The 27,234-nt window shown below is 45.1% G+C and overlaps 5 protein-coding genes across 8 annotated transcripts in view; 4 read left to right on the top strand and 1 right to left on the bottom strand.

Moving 5' to 3' along the window:
* ugcg (UDP-glucose ceramide glucosyltransferase) overlaps window positions 1-2,016 on the top strand; it is a 9,041-nt gene extending 7,025 nt beyond the window's left edge. The window contains exon 10 of the mRNA XM_089020524.1: window positions 623-2,016. Within this exon, the coding sequence (XP_088876650.1) occupies window positions 623-793 (171 nt within the window). The 3' untranslated portion in view covers window positions 794-2,016. The remainder of the gene's footprint in view (window positions 1-622) is intronic.
* Window positions 2,017-2,297: 281 nt separating this feature from the next.
* Window positions 2,298-7,594, top strand: hsdl2 (hydroxysteroid dehydrogenase like 2). 2 transcript variants are annotated; one of them, XM_089020164.1, is made up of 11 exons: window positions 2,298-2,439; window positions 3,794-3,957; window positions 4,025-4,123; window positions 4,234-4,348; window positions 5,367-5,470; window positions 5,869-5,967; window positions 6,052-6,246; window positions 6,322-6,393; window positions 6,472-6,618; window positions 6,734-6,862; window positions 7,429-7,594. In XM_089020164.1, exons 1-11 carry the CDS (start codon window positions 2,423-2,425, stop codon window positions 7,536-7,538), a joined length of 1,251 nt encoding a protein of 416 aa, XP_088876290.1. In that variant the 5' UTR covers window positions 2,298-2,422; the 3' UTR covers window positions 7,539-7,594. The 2 variants fall into 2 exon arrangements, with proteins under 2 accessions (XP_088876290.1, XP_088876289.1); XM_089020163.1 differs by having other exon boundaries at window positions 2,408-2,439; window positions 6,052-6,393.
* LOC148884813 (serine/threonine-protein phosphatase 2B catalytic subunit gamma isoform-like) lies at window positions 7,592-15,936 on the bottom strand. Of its 2 annotated transcripts, XM_089020162.1 has the most exons (14): window positions 15,646-15,931; window positions 14,559-14,756; window positions 13,670-13,794; window positions 13,487-13,598; window positions 12,589-12,734; window positions 11,789-11,928; window positions 11,643-11,720; window positions 11,471-11,565; window positions 11,223-11,348; window positions 10,323-10,400; window positions 10,157-10,241; window positions 9,206-9,303; window positions 7,975-8,001; window positions 7,592-7,856 (listed from the first exon to the last, which is right to left on the bottom strand). In XM_089020162.1, the coding sequence occupies exons 1-14, from the start codon at window positions 15,692-15,694 to the stop codon at window positions 7,720-7,722; spliced, it is 1,494 nt and encodes a 497-aa protein (XP_088876288.1). In that variant the 5' UTR covers window positions 15,695-15,931; the 3' UTR covers window positions 7,592-7,719. The 2 variants fall into 2 exon arrangements, with proteins under 2 accessions (XP_088876288.1, XP_088876287.1); XM_089020161.1 differs by having other exon boundaries at window positions 10,157-10,400; window positions 15,646-15,936.
* ppp1r3b (protein phosphatase 1, regulatory subunit 3B) lies at window positions 15,933-19,629 on the top strand. 2 transcript variants are annotated; one of them, XM_089020165.1, is made up of 3 exons: window positions 15,933-16,073; window positions 16,779-17,264; window positions 18,605-19,629. In XM_089020165.1, exon 3 carries the CDS (start codon window positions 18,645-18,647, stop codon window positions 19,419-19,421), a length of 777 nt encoding a protein of 258 aa, XP_088876291.1. In that variant the 5' UTR covers window positions 15,933-16,073; window positions 16,779-17,264; window positions 18,605-18,644; the 3' UTR covers window positions 19,422-19,629. The 2 variants fall into 2 exon arrangements, with proteins under 2 accessions (XP_088876291.1, XP_088876292.1); XM_089020166.1 differs by having other exon boundaries at window positions 16,782-17,264.
* A 1,557-nt stretch (window positions 19,630-21,186) lies between these two features.
* LOC148884815 (malignant fibrous histiocytoma-amplified sequence 1 homolog) lies at window positions 21,187-26,540 on the top strand. The gene is given in 4 exon segments (XM_089020953.1): window positions 21,187-21,611; window positions 21,614-24,487; window positions 25,769-25,970; window positions 26,136-26,540. Coding segments are annotated over 3 exon segments (3,105 nt in total). The 5' UTR covers window positions 21,187-21,535; the 3' UTR covers window positions 25,924-25,970; window positions 26,136-26,540.
* Window positions 26,541-27,234: the final 694 nt, after the last annotated feature.

Here is a 27,234-nt window from a genome sequence, read left to right on the forward strand (position 1 = left end):
AGCCAACAGCTAGCCAGCCGGATAGCCAACAGCTAGCCAGCCGGATAGCCAACAGCTAGCCAGCCGGATAGCCAACAGCTAGCTAGCCAGATAGCCAACAGCTAGCCAGCCGGATAGCCAACAGCTAGCCAGCCGGATAGCCAACAGCTAGCCAGCCGGATAGCCAACAGCTAGCCGGCCGGATAGCCAACAGCTAGCCGGCCAGATAGCCAACAGCGAGCCACCCAGATAGCCAACAGCGAGCCAGCCAGATAGCCAACAGCGAGCCAGCCAGATAGCCAGAAGCTAGCCGGCCAGATAGCCAAAACCTAGCCGGCCTGATAGCCAAAAGCTAGCCGGCCTGATAGCCAAAAGCTAGCCGGCCTGATAGCCAGAAGCTAGCCGGCCAGATAGCTGATACCTAGCCGGCCAGATAGACAACAGCTAGCCAGCTAGCTAATGGAAAGTTTTCAATGAAAACATCAGCTCTTATTGAATTATTGGTTATGAAGAGCTGAAATTGTTTTTGTTGTTTATTTTGGACATTGCGCTGACTGAGTGAAATGAAAAAAAAATGGCCGTCACAGCTTTTTTTTTTGTTTGTGTGTGTGTTCATTCAACATGTTTGTACTTTGATGGGTAGGGCGGACCGCCGAGCTTCTCCAAACTGGACTTTGCCGTGGCGTGGTTCATCCGCGAATCCATGGCGGTGCAGATCTTCCTTTCGGCGCTTTGGGATCCCACCATCAGCTGGCGGACCGGCCGGTACCGGCTCCGATGCGGCGGGACCGCCGAGGAAATCCTGGACGTTTAGTCGCAGAGACTCCCGTGTGTGTGTGTGTGTGTATATTTTTTTGTATGACTATTTATGTTCATTTTGGTGCTAACGTTAAATGAAGAAACAGTGGGATGACAGCGGAGCCCTGTGGTACTCCCGGTTGCCGTGGAAACGCCTCTCCATCACGATGCGGCGCTAACAACTATTTTTGTTTTCCGACCATGACATCAAGCAGTGTTATGAGCGTGCATGTGACAAAGTCTGTTTCTTGTGACCGCCTTCAGTGTTATGTCATATCATTTCATGTCAACTAACAAAAGACAGCGAGTTTTCCGTAAGTGCGTTGAGAAATACTCTCAAGGTCACTTTACAGTCACAGGATAGTTTTTCCTGAGGGTGAGCAGCGGCAGCCACATGCGTTAGCGTTCACCCAACCCCGAAGAAACTAAAATGGATAGAAAGCTAGCTATCTAGCTAATGGATAGCGAATACACGTAACATCAGACTTACGACCTGTTCGACTTACGACCACCCCTACTTACGACCACAACCTATTTTTTAACATTTTAAGAGGGGGAGTTTGTGAGTCATTTACCCTCCGAGTCTCTATTCAACAATTTGAAAGGATTTTCGACCATTTTGAATTACGACCGTTTGGTCGGAACGGAACTCGGTCGTAAATTGGATGTTACCTATATATTTCAGAGGACCAAAGCACAGTAGGGCTTTTTTTTAGGCATAAATATGTTAGATAGCCAACAGCTAGCCGAAATGACCTCACAAAATATAGTGAGGATAAATAATTCACATTTCAACCCCAAAACATTTAACAGAATTAGCTAACAGTTTCTCAAATTAACTTGAAAATGATAAACAATTAGGTGCTTAGGTGATGAACTTTAATTAAAAGTGGCTCTTGGACCCTTCTGTTTCTGTATGTGGCCCTCAAACCACAGTTTGGACACCACTGCTTTAGCGCACAAGGCACCTTTCCGAGTATTGTTAGGGCGGCATGATGAAATTCACAACACACTCAACCAAATGTTAATAATGGCTTTTAGCATAGCATTAGCAATTAGCATTAATTGACAGGCTTCGGTGATGACATCGCATCGTGATGTCGGATGAACCCGCGAGGCTGTCGTCCAATCAGATGTTTCACATTTCTGCTCATCGACCAATCAGACTGCAACGTTTTATTCACACAAGAACAATAAAATTGTATATTTAAAAAAAAGGAACTCTTTGATTTTTGTGTGAGTGCGAGTTCTTGTTTCGCTAGTCGATCATCTGTATATACCGTGAAGCTAATATGCTATGCTAACGTATATTTGGATTTTGCGATAACACTAGACACAGAAAGGCCGCAGACGGGATTTAAAATCATAACGTCACAAATAAAATGTGAAAAAAATTACATTCCGATTAAATCCCAGATGTTTTATTCCCATTTTGTAAAAGTATTGAGTTGTTTTCCAACATGTGTGACGTTCCATCGTCTCACGAAGATCTTTGGCAGTGGACCGGAAGAGGAGCCGGTCATTGCGAGGCTCTTCCGGTTTCCTTCAGTGGGTGAAAGGTGGACGACAATAAAAGTGCCTTTTCCCCCCTCTTCCTTTAATTTTGCTTTATTCTTGCTGTGGTAGTCTTTTTTTCGGACTGGTCATGCTTCCAAACAGCGGGTGAGTTCGCCAACAACCTCTTTAGTAACGCGTCGTTAAATAACATTAAAAAAGCGCTTCTTTAGTTATGTATGCTCGTTTGTAATGGACATTATTGTGATGCCTTTGCTAAACATTAGCACCGAATCATTCGATTTTCCTTGTTAGCGTCAGGTTAGTCCTAATTAGGCTCATTTGGGGGTCACATGTGAGTAATCGTCATTTTGCACTGGTTGCCAGCTAGCATCAGGGCACACATAGACCAACAACGCACTAGATAGACGCTAATCTATGCCAGGCCACCATATCTAGTTGATACGAGAAACAAAATAAATCGCAGTAGGACTCTTTGACGTCTGCAAACGGAATTAGTGGAGCTTAAATGTCTAATTAAACACGGTGAAGTTCCATTGAGACATTGTGCTGTCAACAAAAGTGAGTACCAAGTGTAAATGCATTTGAATCCAGATTTAGCTTTTCCTCTGGAAATAAATCAGACTCTCCCGGGTCACCGAAAGAGCTCGAAGAAAAAAAAGTGTGCCTTTAATATTGCCAGTACAGTGATACCTTGGCTTACGAACTTAATTGGTTCCCGGACAGAGTGTGTAAGGCGAAAAGTGTGTATCCCAAAAATTAATTCCCCCATAGGAAACCATTCAAATGAGAATAATCCGTTCCCAGGTCTCCATAAAACTTCATTTTTTACTTTCCTCAGCTTTAAAACTACACAAAATATACCTTATTTTATGTATAATAAATGTGCTATGGTATTATAATTAAAGAAATAAATTTTACTTTAGAATAAAGTCATTTTATTTACCTTTGTGATGGTCGTTGATGGAATGGGATGGCCAGTTTCATCAGCATTAAACACTTGATGAAGAACGTAGCCTTCTTCTTTCACCATCTTGAGGAATGATCCCTTGTAGATGCTTTCTCTGCAATAATTTTACCTTGTTCTTCATCATTTGTGTTCTATTTAGCTGGGTTGATAGCTTTTTGCATCAAGTGTACAGATGGCTTGTGCGGGTTATTTGTGGAGCCTGATTGATGGGAGTTTTAACCTTGCAGTCTATACTCTGCCTTTGGACTATCAAAGTTGAAACAAGTCCAAATGTCACTGTTTTCTATCCATTTTGTCTCTCTCTGTCGTCTGCCAGTCTCTTGAATGTTTAAACTACCTCCCCTCACTGCTGCGTTCTTGACCAATCACGACCAATAGTTTGTATGCCAAGGTAAAACGTTCACAAATTTGACGTTCGTAAACCGAAAAGTTCATAAGCCAAGGGGTTCGTAAACCGAGGTATCACTGTACTGGTTTCTCGCGTCTATTGAGGCAATGATTGCCATTGGAGTGTTGTTGTGTTGTGAGCAGGAAGTTGGCGGGCCGCACCCTGTTCATCACGGGGGCCAGCCGCGGCATCGGCAAATCCATCGCCCTGAAAGCCGCCAGAGACGGCGCCAACGTGGTCATCGCCGCCAAGACGGCGCAAGCTCACCCGAAACTCCCTGGCACCATCTACACCGCCGCGCAGGAGGGTGCGTATGTGCGCGCATGCTAACATGCTAACACGCCAATATGATGACCTTTGGCTTTTTGTTCCAGTGGAGGATGCGGGCGGGAAAGCGCTACCGTGCGTGGTGGACATCCGAGACGAGAAACAAGTTGAAGACGCCGTTCAGAAAGCCGTGGCCAAGTTTGGAGGTTGGCATTGGGCAAATGCGGATTTTGACAAAATGGCCGACTCACCATCCAGCCCGATAAATCGCGGCTAGAAAGCGATCATCATCACTTTTTTCGTCCTCCATCACCAGGCATCGACATCCTGGTGAACAACGCCAGCGCCATCAACTTGACGGGAACTTTGGAAACGCCCATGAAGAAAGTGGACCTCATGCTGGGAATCAACCTGAGAGGAACATACATGACGTACGAACCAACACGCGTGAAACAGAATCAGACTCATTTTTATTGGCCAAGTATGTAGAACACACAAGGAATTTGCTGCACTATTATCATGATTAAAAAAAAAACTCTCTAGACTAACAAGTAACCCTAACAAGTAACATTAGCCAGCAACCCTAACAAGTAACCCTAACAAGCAACAGTAACTAGCAATCCCAACTAATAATCCCATAATGAGTAATCCAACTAGTAATCCCATAACCAACAATCATAACTAGTAAACCCATAATCAGTAATCATAACCAGTGACCCTAACCAGGACCCTAACTAGTGACCTTAACTAGTAATCCTAACTAGCAATCCAAACTAGTAAGCCCAACTAGTAACCATAACTAGTAACCATAACTAGTAACCCTAACTAGTAACCCTAACTAGTAACCCTAACTGGTAACCCTAACAAGCAAACATAACAAGCAACCCTAACTAGTAATCCCATAACCAGTAATCCCAACTAGTAACCACATAACCAGTAATCCCAACTAGTAATCACATAACCAGCAATCATAACTAGTAAAACCATAATCAGTAATCATAACCAGTGACCCTAACCAGGACCCTAACTAGTGATCCTAACTAGCAATCCAAACTAGTAAATCCAACTAGTAATCCTAACTAGTAACCATAACTAATAACCATAACTAGTAACCCTAACTACTAACCCTAACCAGTAACCCTAACTAGTAACCCTAACTGGTAACCCCAACTAGTAACCCTAACAAGCAAGCATAACAAGCAACCCTAACTAGTAATCCCATAACTAGTAATCCCATAACCAGTAATCCCAACTAGTAATCACATAACCAGCAATCATACATAGTAACCCTAACTAGTAACCCTAGCAAATAGCCCTAATCCTAACAAGTAACTTCAACAAGACACTCTAACAAGTAACCCTAACAAGTAAGAGTGGGTGGGTTGTATCACGGTTGAAACACGCGTGGCCGCGACGTAACGCGTGTGCACGTATGCGTCCGTGCGCTAGGTCCAAGTTGGTCATCCCGCATCTGCTCAAGAGTTCGTCTCCTCACATCCTCAACTTGTCGCCGCCTCTCAACCTCAATCCCATCTGGTTCAAGAACCACACAGGTAACCCACGGCAACCGACATGAACATCGACACGGAGGTCAACCAGGGTTAGCATCATAGTGGAAATGTAACCATGGCGATTGCGCTACGGTACAGAGTAGCAAACCTGGCTAACTTTAGCAACACCGGTAACACTGACAAGGATGACCTTGAGACCTATACGGAGGTTGCGTGAGCGAAATAAACACTGGTTACCATAGCAACAGACTCAAGAAGCTTGATATATACATGGCTACATTGGTAGCTATCTATTTACTTACTAGCTATCTAGCTGGCTATATATCTATTTGCTATCTATTAGCTATTTAGCTCGCTATCTATTATTATTATTAAGAAAGCCACACAGCTAGCATAACGCGAATCCTGATGATGTCACATGCACGCACGTGCGCTTTCAGCGTACACCATGGCCAAGTACGGCATGTCCATGTGCGTCCTGGGGATGGCGGAAGAGTTCAGAGGTCAAATCGCCGTCAACGCCCTTTGGCCCCGAACCGGTGAGTGACGCTCGCTCGCTCGCTCGGCGTTAGCGAGCTTCAGCGCTCGTACGCTAACAGGAGTTGCTATTTTGCCCCCACTAGCGATTCAAACGGCCGCCATGGATATGTTGGGCGGCGCGGGCGTAGCCAAGCAGTGTCGTACGGTGGACATCATGGCGGACGCCGCCTACGCCGTCTTGACCCGGCCCAAAACGTACACGGGACACTTTGTGGTGGACGAGGACATTCTGAAGGAGGAAGGGGTGCGAGATATGGATCAGTACGCCGTCCAGCCAGGTCATACGCTCACGCACACGCGTGTACGTAGAGTCGCACGCTGTCGTCTCACGCTGCTTTGTGATTGGTCCGCAGGTCACCCGCTTCTGCCCGACTTCTTCCTGGACGATGCTCCTGAGGTGCTGGCCCAGCAGATGGAACAACACGGTAAGACTTTTCCACCATAGGTTGACCCCCCACTTTGATTGACATCTGACAGAGAGTTTTTTTTTTTTTTCTTCCAAGGGGCGACGCCCACTTTCAAGCCACCGTCCTCGTCGGCCACGCCTTCTTCCGGCGGGCCCATCGAAGGCACGTTTGAAGTGATCAAAGGCGTCCTCAATGAAGATCTGGTCAAATCCACCAAGGCGCTCTACCAGTTTGACCTTTCGGGTGAGCTCAAGGTCGCATGCCATTAACTGTGTAAAAAAAGGGGCGTGTCTTACCGGTTTATTCATTTTTTTGTAAATAAAATGTGATTTTTTTTTTTTTTTTTTTTAACTATCAGGAGAGCATGAGGGTGTTTGGTTCCTGGACTTGAAGAGCGGTGCGGGCAGTACAGGACGGGGCCAGCCGCAAGACAAGCCCGACGTCGTCATGACGATGGACTCGGCTGACTTCAGCAAAATGTTTGCAGGTAAGGGTTTCCATGGCAACACTTCCATGGCGCTTTTTTTATCCTCAAAGCTTTAACTGGTTTCCGTGGTAACATTTCCATCGGCGCAACAGTGGTCACATGTTCCCACTGTAGCCCGTTTCTATAGTAACGCATTGATCCACAGTCGGTCACCAGGGCAATCGGTTTACGTGGTGACAAAATGCGATGGTTGACTGGCCGGTTTCCATGGCAACAGCTACTTTCTATCGACCCGACAGACTTTAACTGGTTTCCATGGTAACATGTTTCCTATGGTCACTTGTTCCCCACTGGAGCCCGTTTCTATGGTAACATATTGATCCACAGTCGGTTTCCAGGGTAACCGGTTTACGTGGTGACAAAATGCTAAGGTTGGCTGATCGGTTTCCATGGCAACAGTCACTTCTATCGACCTGACACTTTAACTGGTTTCCATGGTAACATGTTTCCTATGGTCACATGTTCCCCACACTGATTCATAGTCAGTTTCCAAGGCAACCGTTTTACGTCGTGACGAGGTTGACTGACCGGTTTCCATGGTAACACGTCCCCCCCTCTCCCTACAGGGAAGCTGAAGCCGACGCTGGCGTTCATGTCCGGGAAACTTCGCATCAAAGGCGACATGGCGCTCGCCATGAAGCTGGAGAAGATGATGGGGCGCATGTCCAAGCTGTGATGTCATCAGGTACAAAATGATGATGTCATCACGGGAATAAAAGTCAACAAAAGTCATTTCGCTTTGTTTATTGAGGATGTAAACAAAACAAAAAGTCCCATCAGCACCGTCCGGGATGTGGACGACAAAGAGGAAGTGAGGTCAGAGGACAGGAAAGACCGCCCCCCCCACGGATGAGGCTCTAAGCCTCATCCGTTCCATTATCGCGACGCGGTGGCGTCGTGTCTCGTCTCGGCGGCATCCTTTCGTTGATGCGGTCCAGGCCTCGCGCCTCCTCAAAACTTTGGATCCTGTGAGGCGGCTTAAAGTCGTCGCCACCTAGTGGGCAGAAACGCTCGCGTCAGGTAACGCCGTCCGTCTGTCCGTCCGTCCGTTGAAATTTGACGCCTTTTCTTCGCCATTTGACAGACAACCCGAAAATTAGCGGCGTTCTTACCTCGAGCTCCCTCCGCCTCTTCCGTGGCTGCGGAAAAAGGAAGACGAGTCCAAGGTTAGACGCGCTCGGTGACGAAAATAGAGCCCAAAAAAAGTTAACTCATTCACTGCCAGACTATGTGCAAAAAAATGTGTCCGCTCTAGTGCCAGGGTTGTTGTCATTGTCACTCAAATTGCAGGACCCACATAAATTTAGCACTACATAAACATTCAATTCAGTGTTAGAAACTGTAAACTCTCTTCTTTCATCAGAAAAAAAAAGTTAATTCCTAAATTATATGGATCTGGAGTTATCTGAGCTTGAAAGTGGGGCGGCTGTCCAAAATACAATACATATTGATTTATATACGATATATTTGTCATTTTCACTCCAATGCCAGGACGAGCAGAATATTGAGTTTTAGGACGACATAAACATTCAATCCAGCGTACGAAATCATCAGAAAAAAAAGAGTTAATTCCTAAATGATATGTGTCTGGAGTTATATGATCTTGAAATGAGGGCGGCTGTCCATAGTACAATGCAATACATACACATTTCACAGAGGCAAAGTTATGAAAGGAAGAAGAAAGGAAAGAAAGAAGTAGAAAAACTAAATACACGTAACACCCGACTTACGACCAGCTCGACTTACGACCACCCATAGTTACAACCACGACCTCCAGACCTGATTTTTTTTTTTTTTTTTTAATTTAATTCTACACCTAGCGCTAACACGTACGACAATTTTGGCCAGCCAGCATGTTACACACTCGCACAGCAATCCACTGTGTGATGGCACCACAGGGGGGGAGTTTGCGACTCATCTATCCTCCGAGTCTCTATTTAACATTTTGAATGTATTTCAACTTACGACCATTTTGACTTTCAACCGTTTGGTCGGAACAGAACTCGGTCGTAAGTCGGATGTTACCCGTATATTGGTTTATATAGCGCTTGAACAACAGCTGAAGCTGGAACAAAATGGAAATACTGCCCCCTTGGGGAAGGGAAAAAAAACATCGGCAGAGGTCTGGCCAGCGCTTTATCAACACCCAAGCAAGAACAAAACCCAAACTAATTGGGGAATGGCGTTCTACATCATATTTCTAATTCCCGAATAAATTAGTGAATGGCAGTGAATGAGTTATGGTCAGAGTGCTAACAAAAGTGATGTTAGCCCTGATAGCGTTAGCTTTCGATTTGAACGTTAGTAGTTAATATCGTGCAAGATAGGCGAACGACGTCTCACCGCTCTGCAGCGTACGCCGTCCTCCCGACAAGGCTCCTAATGGCAACGTTCCAGACGGCGTTAACCCTTTCAGCTGCAGCACGCTCTCGTTCTCCTCTCTAGAACAAGAACCAGGATGTAAATTGAGGAGCAAAAAAAAAAAAAAAAATCAACTCGGATGCTAATGCGCTAATTGAATACACATTAACTAAACAGGCGCAATTGCTAATGTCGAGTTGGCGCAAAGCCATTTTAGCGCCAACTATTGCTAACATTAGCGCGCATTGAGCAGTCGCAGGAACAGGAATTAAGTGGAATACAATACAATACATTGATTTATATAATAATAATACATTTCATTTCTAAATGCCTTTCAAAACTCAATGTTACTTTACAGTCACTAGCTATCTATTAGCTAGCTAGCTGTTTATCTGGCTATCAATTGGCTAGCTAGCTGGATCTATTAGCTATTATTGGCTAGCTAGCTTTTTATTCATTTGAGTTATTCCGGGTTGAGTGAACGCTGACGCGTGTGGCTACCGCTGCTCACCCACAAAAAAACTTATCTGTGACTGTAAAGTGACCTTGAGAGTTTTGAAAGGCGCTTATAAATGAAATGTATTACCATTATTACAAGATAAGTTTTTTGTGTGGGTAAGCAGTGGCAGCTAAACGCGCCAGCGTTCACTCAACCCGGAAGTAACTCAAATAGATAGAAAGCTAGCTAGCTAATAGATGGCTAATAGTTATCTAATGAATAACATTTGATTGTGAGTCTCCATTTTTTTATTTCAAATTGTCCAAAAATTAATTGGATGTATGATGCATATTATGCATAAATATGCATAAATATTTTTATGTATTTATTTAGCGCTTTAACAAAGCGCTAACATGGATAGCTAATCAAAAAAATACTCGCACGTCAAGGCGCGGAACCAATCAGGCGCTAGCTAGCATAATCAACAGACCAACCTGAGTACAGAGAACACTCGGGCCATCTTCCCGATAGCCCTGATCTTGTTCCTGATGACTTCTTTCCGAACAGCGGGCGCACCGCCTGCAACAGGAAGTGTAGATGCTGGCAAGGTTAAAGGTCGGGCCCGCGATTCGGAGGTCATTCCCGAGTTTGAAAGGTCACCTTCTCCCGGGTCGTCGGCGTCGGTCATGAGCTCGTCGTCGGAGCAGATGTTTAACACGTTGACCAGCATCTCCGTCACTGCGGAATTGAAAAACATGACTTATAGATAGCGCCATTCGGGTTTTGGTTTTTCTTGCTAGGGGTGCCGATAAAGCGCCGGTCTGATGTCTGGCAATTTTTTTACCTTCTACAACGGTGCAGCATTTGGCTTATGTCCATGTTATCGTCTTGTTCCATCTTGAGCTGTTGTTAAAGCGCTATATAGCTATCTGTTAGCTATCTATTAGCTAGCTAGCTTTCTATCCGAGTTACTTATATATTTGCTATATCTAGCTATCTATTTGCTCTCCATTTGCTATCTATTAGCTAGCTGCCTAGCTGGCTATCTATTTGCTATCTGGCTAGCTAGCTAGCTATGTAGCTGGCTATTTATTAGCTATATGGCTACCTAGCTAGTGAGGTAACTGTCTAGCTGGCTATCTGTTGGCTATTTGTTAGTTAGCTAGCTTTCTATCTATTTGAGTTCCATACATAGTTGGACAAATTAGGAAAGGGTGCTCTAAAAGAAGTTTCACGTTGAGTTATTCTGGGTTGAGTGAACGTTGGCGCGTATGGCTGCCGCTGCTCACCCACAGAAAAACTGATCCTGTCATTGTAAAGTGGCCTAATGTTTTGAAAGGCGCTTAGAAATTAAATGTATTATTATTATTATTACAAATTTATTTGGCTCCTGCAATTTGAGTGAAAATGACAAAAACCCTGGCACTAGAGTGGACACATTTTTGCACATCATCTGGCAGTGAATGAATTAATTAGTAAAAGATCAAATGTGACATGCGTGATCTTAATCCGACATGATGCAATTTGAACCGCTGTGATCGGACGCGACCTTTCTCTGACCTTTCTCTCCCACGAAGGGCAGCGACCACGTGAAAACATCCATGAAATTGGGCAGCCAGTACGGATGCGGCGAGCAATTAAACTGACGGATGTTCATCACGTTGTTCTCGTACTTCAAAACCGCCGCTGATCCATACCAAAAAAAAAAAAAAAAAAAAACACACACACATTTGGTTTTCTTTACTATCATGGACATTGCCGTTTTTGGGCCACAAACCTGCTGGTCACGCCCTGTGTGCGTTTTATACCTTTGTTATTGTACACGTCCAAGTAGTTGGGAGCGGAGAAGATGGTGATGAGGGAGGGAAACCCCGTCGTCTGACTCTTCCTGTACATGCGGTAACTAACGTACACGAGCGTTAACGCACATTAGCGTAGAGACGGCCATTTTGATTTTTTTTTTTTTTTTACATCACTTACCCAGCATCCTGAGCCTCATGCGCCCGTATGATTGACAGCAGGTTGTTGTTCATCAGGAAATCGCAGACGGCGGCGTAGCTACGCACAAAAAGCGAGGAGGTTAAGGCTCCGCCCACTTTCCGTGTGGAAAGTATGCGCTATGCTACCTGTAGAAGTAGGAGCAACCCCTCACGCTGTTGTGGCTAAAGTGGTCCTGGTTCTTCTCGGAGCCGTAGTCCTCGCCCGGGTCGGACCACAACAAGTCACACATGGGCCCGAAAGCAGGGGGCTCCTTGAAGCGCTCCAGCTACACGCAAAAAGGAGCAAATGCGTGTTACATTTTGCTATCTAGCTAGCTAGCTCTCTATTTGCTATCTAGGTGGCTAGCTATCTGTCTAGTTTGCTAGCTCTCTATTTGCTATATAGCTGGCTAGCTATCTGTCTAGCTCTCTATTTGCTATCCAGCTGGCTAGCTAGCTCTCTATTCGCTCTCTAGCTGCCTAGCTAGCTCTCTATTTGCTATCTAGCTGGCTATCTAGCTAGCTAGCTAGCTCTCTATTTGCTATCTAACTAGCTAGCTCTCTATTTGCTATCTCGCTGGCTAGCTAGCTCTCTATTTGATATCTAGCTAGCTAGCTCTCTAGTTGCTATCTAACTAGATAGCTCTCTAATTGCTATCTCGCTGGCTAGCTAGCTCTCTATTTGATATCTAGCTATCTCTCTATTTACTGTCTAGCTATCTATCTAGTTAGTTATTAGCTATCAGCTAGTGAGCTAGCTTTCTATCTATTTGAGTTACTTTCGTGTTGAGTGAACGTTGGCACATGTGGCTGTCGCTGCTCACCCACAAAAAAAAACTAAGCCTCTGACTGTAAAGTGACCTTGAGAGTTTTGAAAGGCGCTTATAAATGAAATATATTATTATAAATTGGGCTAGCGGTCCGAAGTTAGCATGCGTCGCGCTAACCTTGCGGATGTCATCCAGACTGCTGATCTCGGGACTCAGGCCCCCGTGGACGCACAAAAACTGTTGGTTGAGCAGCGCCGCCAGAGGGAGGCAGTCGAAAGAGTCCATGCACGCCTCATACACGCGATCCGAGTACTTCATCTTGCCTGTGCACGTACACGAAAGGAAAATAGCCGAGGTTAGTAGCGTTCACGTTATCACATTTAAAGGACAAGCGACAGCATTTTTTTGTCTCCTGAGAAAAACGTTTTATAGCATCCAAAACACAGGCTGATATTTTAGTCAAATGCAAAACACCAATAAAAATGAGTCTCCCAAAACTGCCACAAAATGAGCTTGGAGTCCCGCCCATTTGTTCGTGATGTCACGCCACGATACTCCTTCACAAACTGCCTTGCTCCAGAATCAAATCGACGGCTTCAGAAACTTCAGATTCGGAGAACATGCTTTTCTTGTTACTCATCCAGTTATGAATATGATTTAAAGAGTTCTGAAGAGGAAAGCATAAATGTTTGACATCGATAAGCTAGCTACGACGCTAGCTCCTTGCGTAAATTCCGCTGGGAATTTGTGTCAACTTACACCTTCTTTATGCGTGTTACCGCAATTGGCTGCGACATAACGATTCACCATCGCGTTATTTGTTATTTTCCTTCTAATTTTGCCATCAACAGTGTTTTCAGACGATTAAAAAGTACCCAAAATGCATTGTGTGTCACTTTCTAAGTGACGGGCGTTCCTTCCGTGATGTCACGTAGGGAATCGTCATCAAGCTATATGCGGTGGAATCTTTGTAAAATACGCTCAGTAGAAGTCATTTGAAGCGATTTTACAAATTATGGACGCAACTTGTCCGGAGGTGTCGGTTGTCCTTTAATGGAAGTCAACGAAAACTCACACTCGTGTTTAAAGGTGAAATACTCAGTGAGGTGTCGACACTCGTGGTTGCCCCTGAGCAGGAACAGCGTATCCGGGTGGTTAATCTTCAGAGCCCACAGGAACAGGACGCACTGAGAAGACCAACCCCCGGAGGTCACATGACAGGAAGTGTGGATGCAGATGAGGGTTGGTCAGCGCTTACCTCGATGCTAAAGTAACCTCTGTCCACATAGTCGCCCAAGAAGAGGTAGCGGGTGCTGCTGGGGGAACCGCCCACCTCGAAAAGCTTCATCAGGTCGAAAAACTGGCCGTGTACGTCGCCGCACACTAAACACATGCAGGTCCAGAATGCTAAGTGTTGTTTTTTTATCGCTAGTTCATCTTACATCCAGTGTCCAAAGTAATAAACTAGAGCAACTAGCGTCAATGTGCAGTGTTGATCATTATAAACACATGTGGGTCCAAAATGCAAATTGCTTCTTCCCTAGTTCTTAACTTTTTTCAACTGTTTAATTACAGCCATGTGGCATAAAAATCAAGTGTCCAAAGTAATAAACTAGAGCAACTAGCTGTCAATATGCAGTGTCGAACATTCTAAAAACAGGCGAATCCACAATGCGAATTGTTTCTTCCCTAGTTTTTGACTTTTTTTCCAACTGTTTAATTCAGTGTGGCTACATGCTAATACTGGTTAGCAGATTTATGGATTCATGGCTTCCTGTCCCGAGGATACCAAACACGTGAACAATAGACACTGGCAAGCTATCTGTATATTAGCTATATAGCGATATAGCTGGTTAGCCATCCAGCTAGCTAGTTATTAGCTATCTGTTGGCTAGCTCGCTAACTTTCTATCTATTTGAGTTGCTTCCGGGTTGAGTGAACGCTGGCGCGTGTGGCTGCCGCTGCTCACCCACAGAAAAAAACTTATTCTGTGACTGTAAAGTGACCTTAAGAATTTTGAAAGGCGCTTAGAAATGAAATGTATTATTATTATTATCATTATTATTATAACATCCAGTGTCCAAAGTAATAAAGTAGAGCAACTAGCATCAATGTACAGTGCTGAACGTTACGGGCCATGTCCGCACCTGTGACAGGTGCGTCCACATCCAGCATGCACTTCTCCTGGCGCAGGATAGCGGCGCCCTCGTTGATGATACGGAGGGCCGCCTCCTCCTCCAACCGACCTTCCTTCAGCAGGTGCGCCTTCAGGACTTCCACGCTGGGGCGATCGTCCACGTAAAGCTCCGACACCGATAGACGGGTTCCCGGAGGGTACGGCACCGCTGCGTGGATACACACACAGTTCACCCGCTTATCCTCTTTGTTTTTTTTTCTCTTCCTTTTAAATATATAGTAGTGACCAGATATAGTAGTGATTTGTTGTGCGCAAACGAGCCGGTTCTTAGAGCCGGATCTCTGAAATGAACGAAGAGAGCCGGTTCTTAACAAGGAGCCGGAAATGGGAGCTGATTTTTTTTTGTCCTCTATTCCCCGCCCCCAGTCTTCAGTTAAAGCCGCACGTGATTGGTCAATATCCGTGGTAGAGGACGTAGGGGTAATTACAGACACAGTAGTGAGGAGAAGTGGTTTTACTAGTTGGTATGAATTAATATGAATAATATTCATATGTCATATGTGCTAATTAGTGACAGACCAGAGTAACCACAGATATTTTTTACATGAGTAATTCGTTTTTTTTATACAAGTTTACATGATTTTTGGGAGTTAATTTAAGCAACAAAAAAAAACAAACTGAGGAGCCATTTGGGAGTCATTTAGTGAGCTGAGCCAAAAGAACCAGCTCTCTGAAAAGAGCTGGAATTCCCATCACTAAATATATAGGCCAACTTGGAAACAATTAAAATTCAGTGACCCCAACAGGAAATAATTGCTTTATTTCTTGTGCCAAATGTGAAGCTAAACTTTTTGGGCCTAGAACAAACCTTGTAGCATATTACACAAGCGATATTTCTCACATTATAACTCAAAACTAAACGCTTTCATCGTTGTTCATTAATGTCACGAACTGTATCGAGACAAGTGACTGAGGCGTGTCAGCCTGTGTCGTGACATCATCACATTGCGTCAAAAATGGGCGTAGATTGCAGCTAGCAGCTAGGCTACGCGAACAAATCCGTCGCAGAAGACGGAAAGGAAACATGCGGCGGTCACCTTTAATGGGCCGTTCCGTGGTGGACACTTGATACTCTTTGGCGGACATTTTGCACACGAATAAATCAAGACAACTCGGGAGAGGACGCCCGGGCTAGCCTAGTAGCTAGCCGGGCTAGCCGAGGAGCTAGCCGCGCTGGCCGCCGTGGGTCCGAGCGTCTCGCCGAAATTTGACGCCGCCGATTGGCGGGTCGGAGGTCAGCTGTAGTTCCGCAGGGGGGACCACGGGGGTCCGGTGCCCGACGAAATCGACGACTTCCTGATATTTGCGTCGGGGAGCGCGCACGCCTGAGCAATCGAAAGGAGGAGCCACTTGGACGCGCGTGCGTACTACGTCCCATTGAGTGTTCCGCTCGATTGCTTTGGCCTGGACGTCCACCTCCAACCTACCGAACAAGATAAATCCGACAAAACTACTCACTGACGAGGTCTGATATATTAGTTTTTTTTATAGTTTAGGCTTATATTTTGCAGTATTTTATTTCTGTCGATCTTTCCTGATTCCTTTAAGAGAAAATTTACATCCTCAATGATGAAATATGCGTCAGAAAAACAACAATCTTCATAAATTTAGCCTCATGATAGCAGACAGGCCTGAAAAGATAAACAGTCAAAAATGTAAACGTAGGAGGAGAAATAGAAACTTAAATACTTAAATAGAAACAGAATTTGTAATTATATTTATTTATTTTTAATTATATCGTTACCATACTGGAAAAATACAGACGAAAAAAAATATATAGTTGGGCAAATTACCATACATAATAATAATAATAATAATAATAATAGTAATAATGTCATTCATCAACTCTCAAGGTCACTTTACAGTCACGGGGTATGTTTTTCTGTGGGTGAGCAGCGGCCGCCACACGCGCCAGCGTTCACTCAAACCCGGAATAACTTAAATAGATAGAAAGCTAACTAGTTAGCCACCCGGAATAACTTAAATAGATAGAGAGCTAACCAGTTAGCCAATAGATAGCCAGATAGCTAATAGACACCAAATAGCTAGCAAATAGATAGCTAGCTGGGCTAAGTGGGTTACTGTTGCTATGCAGTGTAGAAAAATGACATTTGACAGTATGTTAATTTGCGTAATTTGTGTAATGATTGACACCTGTGGCTATTTTCAGCAGCTGGTGGGCGGTGCGTTCAAGGACGACTTGGCAAGAAGAAATGTGGACCTTCTTCTCTTGAACTTCAACCCGCACGCAAATATTGACCGCTTGTCTGCACACCAAACTCAACGCAACTCTTGACATTTCATTCCATTGAATTTCAAAGGAAGTCCAATGCACACGGGGACATTTTCTGTCCTTTTTTGTCCATATTTGGACACCTTGAATAGCTTAGCTGAATATTCCTATTTTAGTGACGGCCAAACATCCCTGACTAAAAGTCTCTGTTCTCTTCACCTTTGACCCTTTGGGGAAGCAGTTGTCGTCACGATCACTCGGGTACGGGTCTCTCCCGATTGGTCCTTTGGGGTTGTCCACGTGGCGCCCGAGTGACTCGAAAGCTGCGGGTGGTTTTCTCGCGGGTATGAGCGTTCCCGCGAGATCCGAGTAAGAGGACATTTGGGGGGGTGAAGAAAAGCGGAGGCACGGACGGACGCGCAGGTAAGATTGCACTTTTGTCACATGTTTGACTTATGGGTAAGTTGAAGAGTTTCAAATTTTAGTCTGAAGAGTTTAAAATGCTTCATAGAAGTATTTAAAATATCCGAATATTTGTCAACGATCATGACCGAAATGTGTATGCGTATTTGTGTATGATCAAAGTCCAGTTGTGCTTGTCGGTTTTGGGGAAGATCGATTGCAGGTTTCGGACTTAAAGTGACACCAAGTTTTTGATGCAAAAAAGGAAAATACAGTGATACCTTGGCTTACGAACTTAATTGGTTCCCAGACAGAGCGTGTAAGGCGAAAAGTGTGTATTCCAAAAATTAATTTCCCCATAGGAAACCATTAAAATGAGAATAATCCGTTCCTGTATAATAAATGTGCTATGGTATTATAATTAAAGAAATAAACTACTGTATAATAAAGTTGTTTTATTTCCCTTTGTGATGGTCGTTGATGGCTTGATGGAATGGAGTGGCCGCTTTCATCAGCATTAAACACTTCATGAGGAACGTAGACTTCTTCTTTCACCATCTTGAGGAATGATCCCTTGTAGGTGCTTCCTCAGCTATAATTTTACCTAGTTCCTCATCAATTGTGTTCTGTTTAGCTGGGTTGATCACTTTTTGCATCAAGTGCTTGTGCGGGTTATTTGTGGAACCTGATTGATGGGATTTTGTGGAGGGCTGATTGATGGGATATTTTAACCTTGCAGTCTACACTCTGCCTTTGAACTATCAAAGTTGAAACGAGTCCAAATATCACTGTTTTCTATCCATTTTGTGACTCTCTCTCTGTTGTCTGCCTGTCTCTTTAATGATTAAACCACTTCCCCTCACTGCTACGTTCTTGACCAATCACGTGGCTTGAAGTGAAGACTGGGGGCGGGGAATAGAGGAGAAAAAAAGTCGGCAGCCATTTTGTTGTTAGAAGAACGGGCTCGTTCGCGAACGACACATCACTCATTGAGGCAGCTCCGTGTACGAAAAAAGTTCGGATGCCAAGGTAAAATGTTCATAAATGTAACGTTCGTAAACTGAAAAGTTCGTAAACCGAGGTATCGCTGTCATGCGTAAAATCTTTTTTTAGATAGCTTGAGAAGAACATTTTTAACTTCTTGACTCTCAAGGTCACTTTACAATGACAGGATACGTTTTTCTGTGGGTGAGCAGCGGCAGCCATACGCGCTAGCGTTCACTCAACCCAGAATAACACAACGTAAAGCTTCTTTTCGAGCGCCCTTTCCTAATTTATCCAACTATGTATGGAACATGATGTTTGTTTGTCAAGAGTTAATAATGTGAAAGGTCACTTTTTGACCCCGGTTTGTTTCTCAGGGTGATGCTAAGATAGCGCGCTAGCCAACGCGCTGTCAAGATGCCGACAGACATGGCACTGCGCCTCTTCCTGTCACAGGAAGACTTTGCCTACCGGAGCAGCCCCCAAGACCGAAGCCCCGCCTCCCTCCACCATGACCACACCTCCAAGAAAACCAAGAAGCAGGTGACCTTTGCGGACCACCGAGGCCTCCCCCTCACTCGAGTCAAGATCTTCTCCCAGTTCAAGGACGCCATCCACCTTCCCCCCAGCGTCCGCCTCCTGCCGTTCAACCACGACCACGACGACGACGAGCTCGTTCTGGATTTTACCCAACCGGCGTCCGACTACATCCTGTTCCGCCAAAGTCTGGACAGGAAGTGCGTGTGTCTTGAAAACTGCATCCTGAAGGAACGGACTCTGGCGGGAACGGTTAAAGTCAAGAACTTATCCTTTGAGAAGCGCGTCCGGCTGCGTGTTACCTTTGACTCTTGGGAGAGCCACTCGGACGTGGAGTGCGCTTACGTTAAGGACTCGTACCCGAGCGCGTATTGCGATACCTTCTGTTTCAACCTGGCCCTCCCCCGGCGACTAGCGCCCCATCGCCACGTGGAGTTCGCCGTCTGCTACCAGGTAGCTGGCGCCGAGTACTGGGATAGTAACCACGGGCATAACTATCGCATCCTTTGGTCCAAGGATAAGCGGCGGCGGGATGGCGATTGCCATTTTGGCTTTGGGATTCATTTGGACGCTTTTGGTAGCCTCACCTGCGGACACGGAATCCTCCCGGAGTGGTCCAGTTATGCCGGATATGAGAATGTGGGACCTTACTACTGAAAGGGGGGTGGGGGAGGGGTCTCACAGATGTTTTTGTTTGTTTTTCCACAAAGAACATAAATTGGAAAAAACAAAAATGCTGCTTGGTGATGTCATCACGTGACATTGGTGTGGTCTTTTAAAAAAAAAAAAAAAAAGTTCAATGTTTTAAGTGAATGAAAGGCTTTTTTTTTCATAATAAAGACGACCTCTTTTAAAGGACAACCGACACCTTTTTTTGTTTCCTAACTGACATCAGAAAAACGTTTTATAGCATCTAAAATACCCAAAACACGCAGGCTGATATTTTTAGTCAAATGCAAAACACCAATAAAAATGAATTAAAATGTCCCAAAACTACAGTAAAGTCTCGTTATATCGATATCGGATATATCGATAGTCCCGGTTATATCGATACTATTTCTATGCACGTACGGAGAAAATTACATGCAAACAGGGTTGGATATATCGATAGTCCCGGTTATATCGATATTTTTTCGGACTCCCTTGAATATCGATATAACGAGACTTTACTGTACTTCAAAATGACCCCGGGGATGGCGAGTTTCAGAAGGTCCCGCCCCCTTGTTCGTGACGTCACGCCAGGACGTCTTTGCCTTGCTCTCGAATCAAAACAATGGCTTCAGATTCGGAGAAGGTGCGTTCTTGTTACTCATCCAGTTATGAATATGATTCAAAGAGTTCCGAAGAGGAAAGCATAAATGTTTGCGATCGATTAAAGAAGTCCTTCCATATCAATTCGAGCCGTCAGGACTCCAATGTAGCGTCCCAGAAAATGCACAAGATGGCGCACAAGCTCCGTTGGAAATGGGCTGATTTGTCCGCTGGGAATTTGTGTCAACTAGTATCAAATAGTAGTCTTGGTGCAACACACAACAATTCACCAACGCGTTATTTGTGTAGTTTTCCTTCTAATTTCGCCATCAACACAAAGTTTTCAGACCAAACAAAGTACCCAAAATGCATTGTGTGTCACTTTCTCGGTCAGGGGCGTTCCAGACGTGACGTCACGTCAGGCATCGTCATCAACTCGAAAACAAGACTTCCTGAATATTCAGCGCGAGTCTTAAAACGTAAAATATAGCTTTTAGTACTTGAAAGGTGAAACAAAATGGCGGAACAAACAACGAACATCCTTAAAGATCGTGTAAACAAAACAAACACCCCCCCAAAAATACAAATAAAATATATTTAAAAAAACGGCAACTACTCAGGCATCGGCTTCATTCAAAATAACTGATTTGGTAGTCGTAGCCAGCTGATGCAAATACATGGCAATATGGAAAGTGTTATATAATATCACGTTTTTTTTCATGTCTGCTCGTTTAAATAGTCGAATTGCGTAAAAATAAATGTGGACAATCATGTTCAAATGAAGAATGGAGATCGTCGTAAAACGGTTACAATTCCACAATGAAAATGTGTTCAGTTTATAAAGACACGTGACTAGTTACGTCACGCACTTGAAAAAATTCCAAACACCGATTTCGAATAAAATATTAAAATACGAAAATATGAAATATAAGGTATCAGTAAAAGTGACATTAAATGAACTAAAATTGAATATAACTAATATACGAGGTCTAAAAACTAATTTATGGATATACCGTCTTCGATTTTTTTTTTTTTTTTTGCACTCGAAGACGTCGAAGACAGTTGACGTGGTTTGTTGTCCTCGTCAGGTGTGCCGTTGCCGAGGACAACACACACCAAAATCTACTTTTTTAATGATAAAAGTGAATGAAAAAGGTAAACGAAGTCGAATCAAAATATGTAAACAGGAAGTAGACATTCCTTGTCTCCTCCTGCGGGAAGGTCCCGGATGGTGACGTCGACTTCCTCACTTTCTCCGCCGCAGCAGGAAGAGAGACGAAGGGAGAGAAGAAGAGGAGGAGTATCCTAGTAGGCAACGCGTCTCATCCGCCCTCCGCCATGTCGACGCCGACCCAGAGCCTCAGCTTCGTTTTTCTTCTTTTTCATTTTCACCTTCCGTGACCGCCGCCAAACATCAGTGCCTCGGCGGCCATGAAGCCCCGCCTCCTCGTCGATCAAGGCGTCCCAGTTTGCCGTCAGCAGGCTACTCGCGCGGAGGTTTGGGAGATGAGGGGCAACCCATGAGGACTCTGAATGAAAATAACAAGAACTGGGCGGAGGGGGAGGTTGAGCAAAGGCCAGGAGACGGGACACCCCCCTGGAGAACAATGTTAAGGCGGCCCAGCTGTGGCGGGACGCCGCCCTCCGCTCCAGGAAGCTGCGCAGCGACCTGCGCCAGTTGCCCCCCTATCCCAAAGATGCCGACCTATCCCACGTGGAGGCCCTGAACCTGGGTAACAACCTCCTGCAAGAGCTACCCGAAGGCCTGGCATCGAGCCTCAACAACCTGCGTGTGCTAGTGCTGCGCAGGAATCACTTTGCCACCGTGCCGTGCGCCGTGTTCGAGCTCAGGCAGCTGGTGGAGTTGGACCTCAGCCACAACCGATTACGGGCTGTGGCGGAAGGCCTGGGCCGACTGAGCACGCTGAAGAAACTGAGCGTCAGTCACAACAGCATTCAGCAACTGCCTGAGCGCATCGCCGCGTTGGAGTTTCTGGAGGAACTGGACGTTAGCTTCAACGACCTTCACGACATGCCGGCGTCCTTCCGCGGTCTCGCCAGGCTACGCACGCTGGACGTGGACCACAACAAACTGAGCAGGTTCCCTCCTGAGATCTTGCCGCTGGCCGACTTGGAAGAACTAGACTGTTCTGGAAACAAATGTGAAGTTTTGCCAGAGGATGTGGTGAGCCTGAAGAGCATCAAAATACTGTGGCTGAGCAGCCTCCGTTTAAGGTTCTTACCCGACACCTTCTGCCACCTGCAGAACCTGGAAAGCCTAATGCTGGATGGGAACCACCTGGTTACGCTGCCCCCCGCCTTTGGCAGCCTGCAAACTCTCAAAATGGTCAACTTGTCCTCGAACCAGCTCACGGATTTCCCTGAAGTTCTTCTGGACATTTCGGGGCTGGAGGAACTCTACCTGAGCAGGAATAAACTGACTCAGGTTCCTCAAGAAATCGGACGCTTGCAAAATCTGGCCAATCTATGGCTGGATAACAATGAAATTGCGTACCTTCCTGAGTCATTAGTGGACCTGGCGAAGCTTGAGGAGCTGGTTCTCCAAGGGAACCAAATTGCCGTCCTTCCTGACAACTTTGGAAAGCTGTCCAAGGTCAACATCTGGAAGGTGAAGGACAACCCGCTGGTCCAGCCACCATACGAAGTGTGTATGAAGGGCATCCCGCATATCGCTGCCTATCAGCAGAACTCGTCCCACTCGCAGCTCAAAGCCAGACCCAGACTCAAACTGGTCCTGGTCGGACTGAACGACGCTGGGAAGACTCGACTGCGGCAGAGCCTGCTAAGCGAAAGCGAAGTTCTAGAACCAACCGAAGGAATCCAAGTTACCAGCTCGGTGGCCGAGGACGGTCTGAACTTCCAGGTGTACGACTTGTCCGGAAAGCAGAACCTGGACCCGGTGAAGCCCTTTTTCTTGTCCCCGTCTGCGCTCTACATCCTAGTGGTCAATCTCCAGGCCTACTCCCCGTGCAACTTCTATACCCACGTAGGCTACTTCCTGCACTTGCTCGGTGCCAAGGTGCCCCAAGCTGTGGTCCTATTGGTGGGCACGCACGCCGATCAGTGCGGGGAGGCGGAGCTGGAAGAAAAGAAGTTGGACATCCATCGTCAGGTCGGTTTGCAGCAGAGGAGTGACGTCCAGGTTCTTCAAAGCTTAGCACTAAAGGTGGAGCAAGCGTTGCGGCAAGCATACTCCGAGCGGGCCTCACATCCTCAAGCCTCATTTTACGCAGTCTCAGATACGAACCTGCGGCAGAAGAAAACCCGGGTGCGGTCTCTTCTGGACAAACGGCTGCAGATTCTGTCCCCCTTGCTGAGCGTCGACTGCATGCGGACCGACAGGATTGATATCCAGCACCTCAGGGAGAAACTGACATCCGTGGCTCAGCACCCGGACATCTTCCCCGACCTGTACCGGGTGATGCCCAAGTCCTGGCAGACGCTGGAGGAGCTTCACCTCAAGTCAGAAAAATTGTGGTTGACCCGGTGCGACTCAGAACGTCTGGGCCATCAGGTGGGGCTGTCGGAAGAGCACCTGCAAAGCGCTCTGTCATACCTCCACCGGACTGGGACGCTGCTGCACTTGGAGGACAGCCCCACCCTAAAGGACTACGTCTTTCACAATCTACCATGCTTCCTGTCAATCATCAATACTTTTTTCCAAAGAGACTGCTCGGCAGCGGCGAAGGAGTCCCTGGAGGTTGACGAGGAAGCTGAGAAGCTCATGGCAGCCCAGCTCCAGCGTCACTTGGATACTTTCCATAACCATGGCCTCATCCCATCCTCCGCCGTCCTCCGGCTGATGCGTCCTCTCATCCGGACACGGACGGACGTGGACATGATCTTGGAGCTCCTGGACAAAATGGGCGTCTGCTACTGCGTCAACAAACCTCGCGCAGGCAAGCCCTTGAAAGGTGGCACCGAACTCTGGTACAAGTTCCCCGGACACGTCGACATCAAAGAACCGGAGGCCGACGAAACCTCAGAGACCGAACCCGACATGGGCTTTGAGATGGAACCCAACAGGAACTCAGAGACGGAACCTAACAGGGTCTGGTTGCCACCGAGTCCGCCTTACGCCGCAGAGCAGCTGCAGATCCGATACAGCTTCCCTTTCCTGTTCCCGCCCGGGCTTTTCGCCCGCTTTTCCGCACGCATCAACCGACACGTGGTCCAGAGGTTGGACGACCGACGCCGGATCAGAGCATACAGAGGCAAAGTCCCCGTGGTCATCAGCCACCGGCCCTCCACGGGGAGTCCCCAGGCCGGTACCCTGTCGGTCAGCAGCCGCGCCGCGTTACCCAACATGTGGACTGCGTGGCAGGCCGTCACGCCGCTGCTGCGCGAGCTGGACGCCCTCCTCGAGGACTGGCCTGGTCTGCTCTACCACAAGCACATCATCTGCGCCAAGTGCCTGCGAAGAGGCTCGGGCAGCCCTCACGCCTTCCCCGGTAAGAACCGAAGGACTTGGCTAGCTAATATGATCCGATTGGTTGCTAATTGTCCACTTTATTAGAGAAATATTACCAAAATGAAACTTTAGAATGTGACAACATTGAGTTTATATTTCTCTATCATAAATAAATAAATAAAATAGATACATACATACATACATACATACATACATACATACACACATACTGTACATACATACATACATACATACATACATACATACATACATACATACACACACACATACTGTACATACATACACACATACTGTACATACATACATACATACATACATACATACATACATACATACATACATACATACACAGCAAAAATACACACATACATACATACATACATACATACATACTTACATACATACATACACAGCAAAAATACATACATACATACATACATACATACATACATACATACATACATACATACACAGCAAAAATACATACATACATGCCTACATACATACATACATACATACATACATACATACACAGCAAAAATACATACATACATACATACATACATACATACATACATACATACATACATACATACATACATACATACATACATACATACATACATACATACATACATACACAGCAAAAATACATACATACATACATACATACATACATACATACATACATACATACACAGCAAAAATAAATACATACATACACAACAAATAAAGATAAATAAATACATATATATTATATATAATATAATACATAGATACATAAACAATAAATAAATAAACAAAATGACCCACAATAAAATGTCATTGTGTAATCAGGTTATCGCCGTGGTTTATTTTGATAAACTTTCAATAAGGTCAGGAAAAGTTTTGAAATGATTGATCTTGGCATTTTCAGTAGGACACGGTATACTTTTAGTTTTAGAGCCACTGTAAACATCGGGCAAGGGATAAACCAGTACAATAGTTCAAATAAATAGTAGCCACGTGTCGTTGGATGGCAAGTCAATCCTGTTAAAGTGACCTGCCTTGATCCCCCACCACACACACACACACACACACACACACACACACACACACACACACACACACACACACACACACACACACTGGATTTACATGTCACGTGCACACATGTAAACCCCCTTTTTAATATGTTACGGTGGTGCTCACGTGTGCTCGCTGACCACACCCACTCCAGGTCATGTGATTAAAGATGTGCTCATATGTTGTCACACATGCAAAAGTACAGACATTTTATGACCTCGTATACGTATTTCAGGAGAACTCCTGTCCCAGCGACGTCCGGAAGGCGTGAGCGAGCTAACGTGTCCCAAAAATTCTTCCGAGCGAGTTAATGTGGCTTTGGTCTACCCGCCCACTCCCACGGACACGCCCCCGACCACGCCCACATCCACCGGGAATTGCCCAAAGTGACTGTGGCTCATACCCAAGAGACCCCGACCTTCGCTGACACACCCCTGGTACAATTCGCATGCTACTTAGCGATGCTAGCTGTTAGCTGTGTTGGTTATCGTGGTCAAATTGCAAGTGAAACAATTAATCACTGTGTTTTTTAAATAAAATATTTTAATAAATAAATGAAGGAAAATGCATTAATACACATGTTCATTTTTGGTCGATTTTAGGTTGCTGTTCCTGCTGCGAAGGACTCAGGAGTGGTTTCTCAGGAACGCCACATAAGCATGTTAGATTGCTGAGAACATGCTCGGATAGGATTGGTCCATTCCGGATGCGCTTGATGACGGCTTGTTACGTCCCACAATGCAATGCGACTATTTATTCTTCAGCTAGCTGTCAATCGATCCATCAATCAGTCATCATATTTTGTGTCCAAAGATGAGCAAAGTTGCAATAATTTCATTTAGCGTGTGTTCACGGAGAAAACACACATGATAGACTCGGGGGGAGGGGGGTCCCCTGATGGATGACATCATCAAACTGCGACTTGTGTTTTCATGTAAATAAAACCTTTATTTTTCTACACAAAGCAAAGAGAGGCACATGAATAAAGCAAGAAATAAATAACTCAATCACTACTTCACTGACTCAAATGTTCATGTTTTTTAAGACATGCGGCAACAAAATATGGAAACATATTTATATATATAGCTTATTTTTAATACTGGTTGAATACAAGAGCATCAAATATTGCATGCCCTTATTCGAGGACATTATTCACGTACATATAATGACTTATATCCTGTTTTAAAATGAGTATGATTCATTGTAAAGTGACCTTGAGAGTTTGGAAAGTTGCTTAGAAATGAAAATTATTATTATTATCGCTATTAGCTATCTATTCGCTAGCTAATGGCTATCTATTCGCTGGATAATGGCTATCTATTCGCTGGATAATGGCTATCTATTCGTTAGCTGATGGCTATCCACTGGCTATTGGCTATATATCTGCTAGCTATTAGCTATCCATTCACTAACTTGGCTATCTATTCGCTAGAATTCACTAGCTAATAGCTATCTATTCGCTAGCTATTAGCTATCTATTTGCTTGCTAGATAGCTAGCTTGCTATCTATTTGAGTTACTTCGGGGTTGAGTGAACGCTGGCACGTGTGGCTGCCGCTGCTCACCCACAGATAAACGTATCCTGTGACTGTATAGTGACCTTGAGTTTTGAAAGGCGCTTAGAAGTGAAATTTATTCTTATTATTATTATTATTATTATTATTATTATTATTATTATTATTGTGAATAAAAAAAAGGTTGC

The sequence above is a fragment of the Hippocampus bargibanti genome, linkage group LG18, assembly GCF_051943395.1.
Source record: "Hippocampus bargibanti isolate YZ-2025 linkage group LG18, ASM5194339v1, whole genome shotgun sequence".
Lineage (NCBI taxonomy): Eukaryota > Metazoa > Chordata > Actinopteri > Syngnathiformes > Syngnathidae > Hippocampus > Hippocampus bargibanti.

Bases quoted from the DNA above. Each gene is read 5' to 3' on its own strand.
- hsdl2 (XM_089020163.1), top strand. The intron at 4,349-5,366 runs GTACGAACCAAC...TCCGTGCGCTAG, and splicing joins CTGAGAGGAACATACATGAC to GTCCAAGTTGGTCATCCCGC. The intron at 6,619-6,733 runs GTGAGCTCAAGG...TTTAACTATCAG, and splicing joins CTACCAGTTTGACCTTTCGG to GAGAGCATGAGGGTGTTTGG.
- LOC148884813 (XM_089020161.1), bottom strand. From the start codon at position 15,694: ATGTCCGCCAAAGAGTATCAAGTGTCCACCACGGAACGGCCCATTAAA. The intron at 11,721-11,788 runs GTAGCATAGCGC...TTTTGTGCGTAG, and splicing joins GGTTGCTCCTACTTCTACAG to CTACGCCGCCGTCTGCGATT. The intron at 9,304-10,156 runs GTTGGTCTGTTG...TTCTTGTTCTAG, and splicing joins CGAGTGTTCTCTGTACTCAG to AGAGGAGAACGAGAGCGTGC.
- ppp1r3b (XM_089020165.1), top strand. From the start codon at position 18,645: ATGCCGACAGACATGGCACTGCGCCTCTTCCTGTCACAGGAAGACTTT.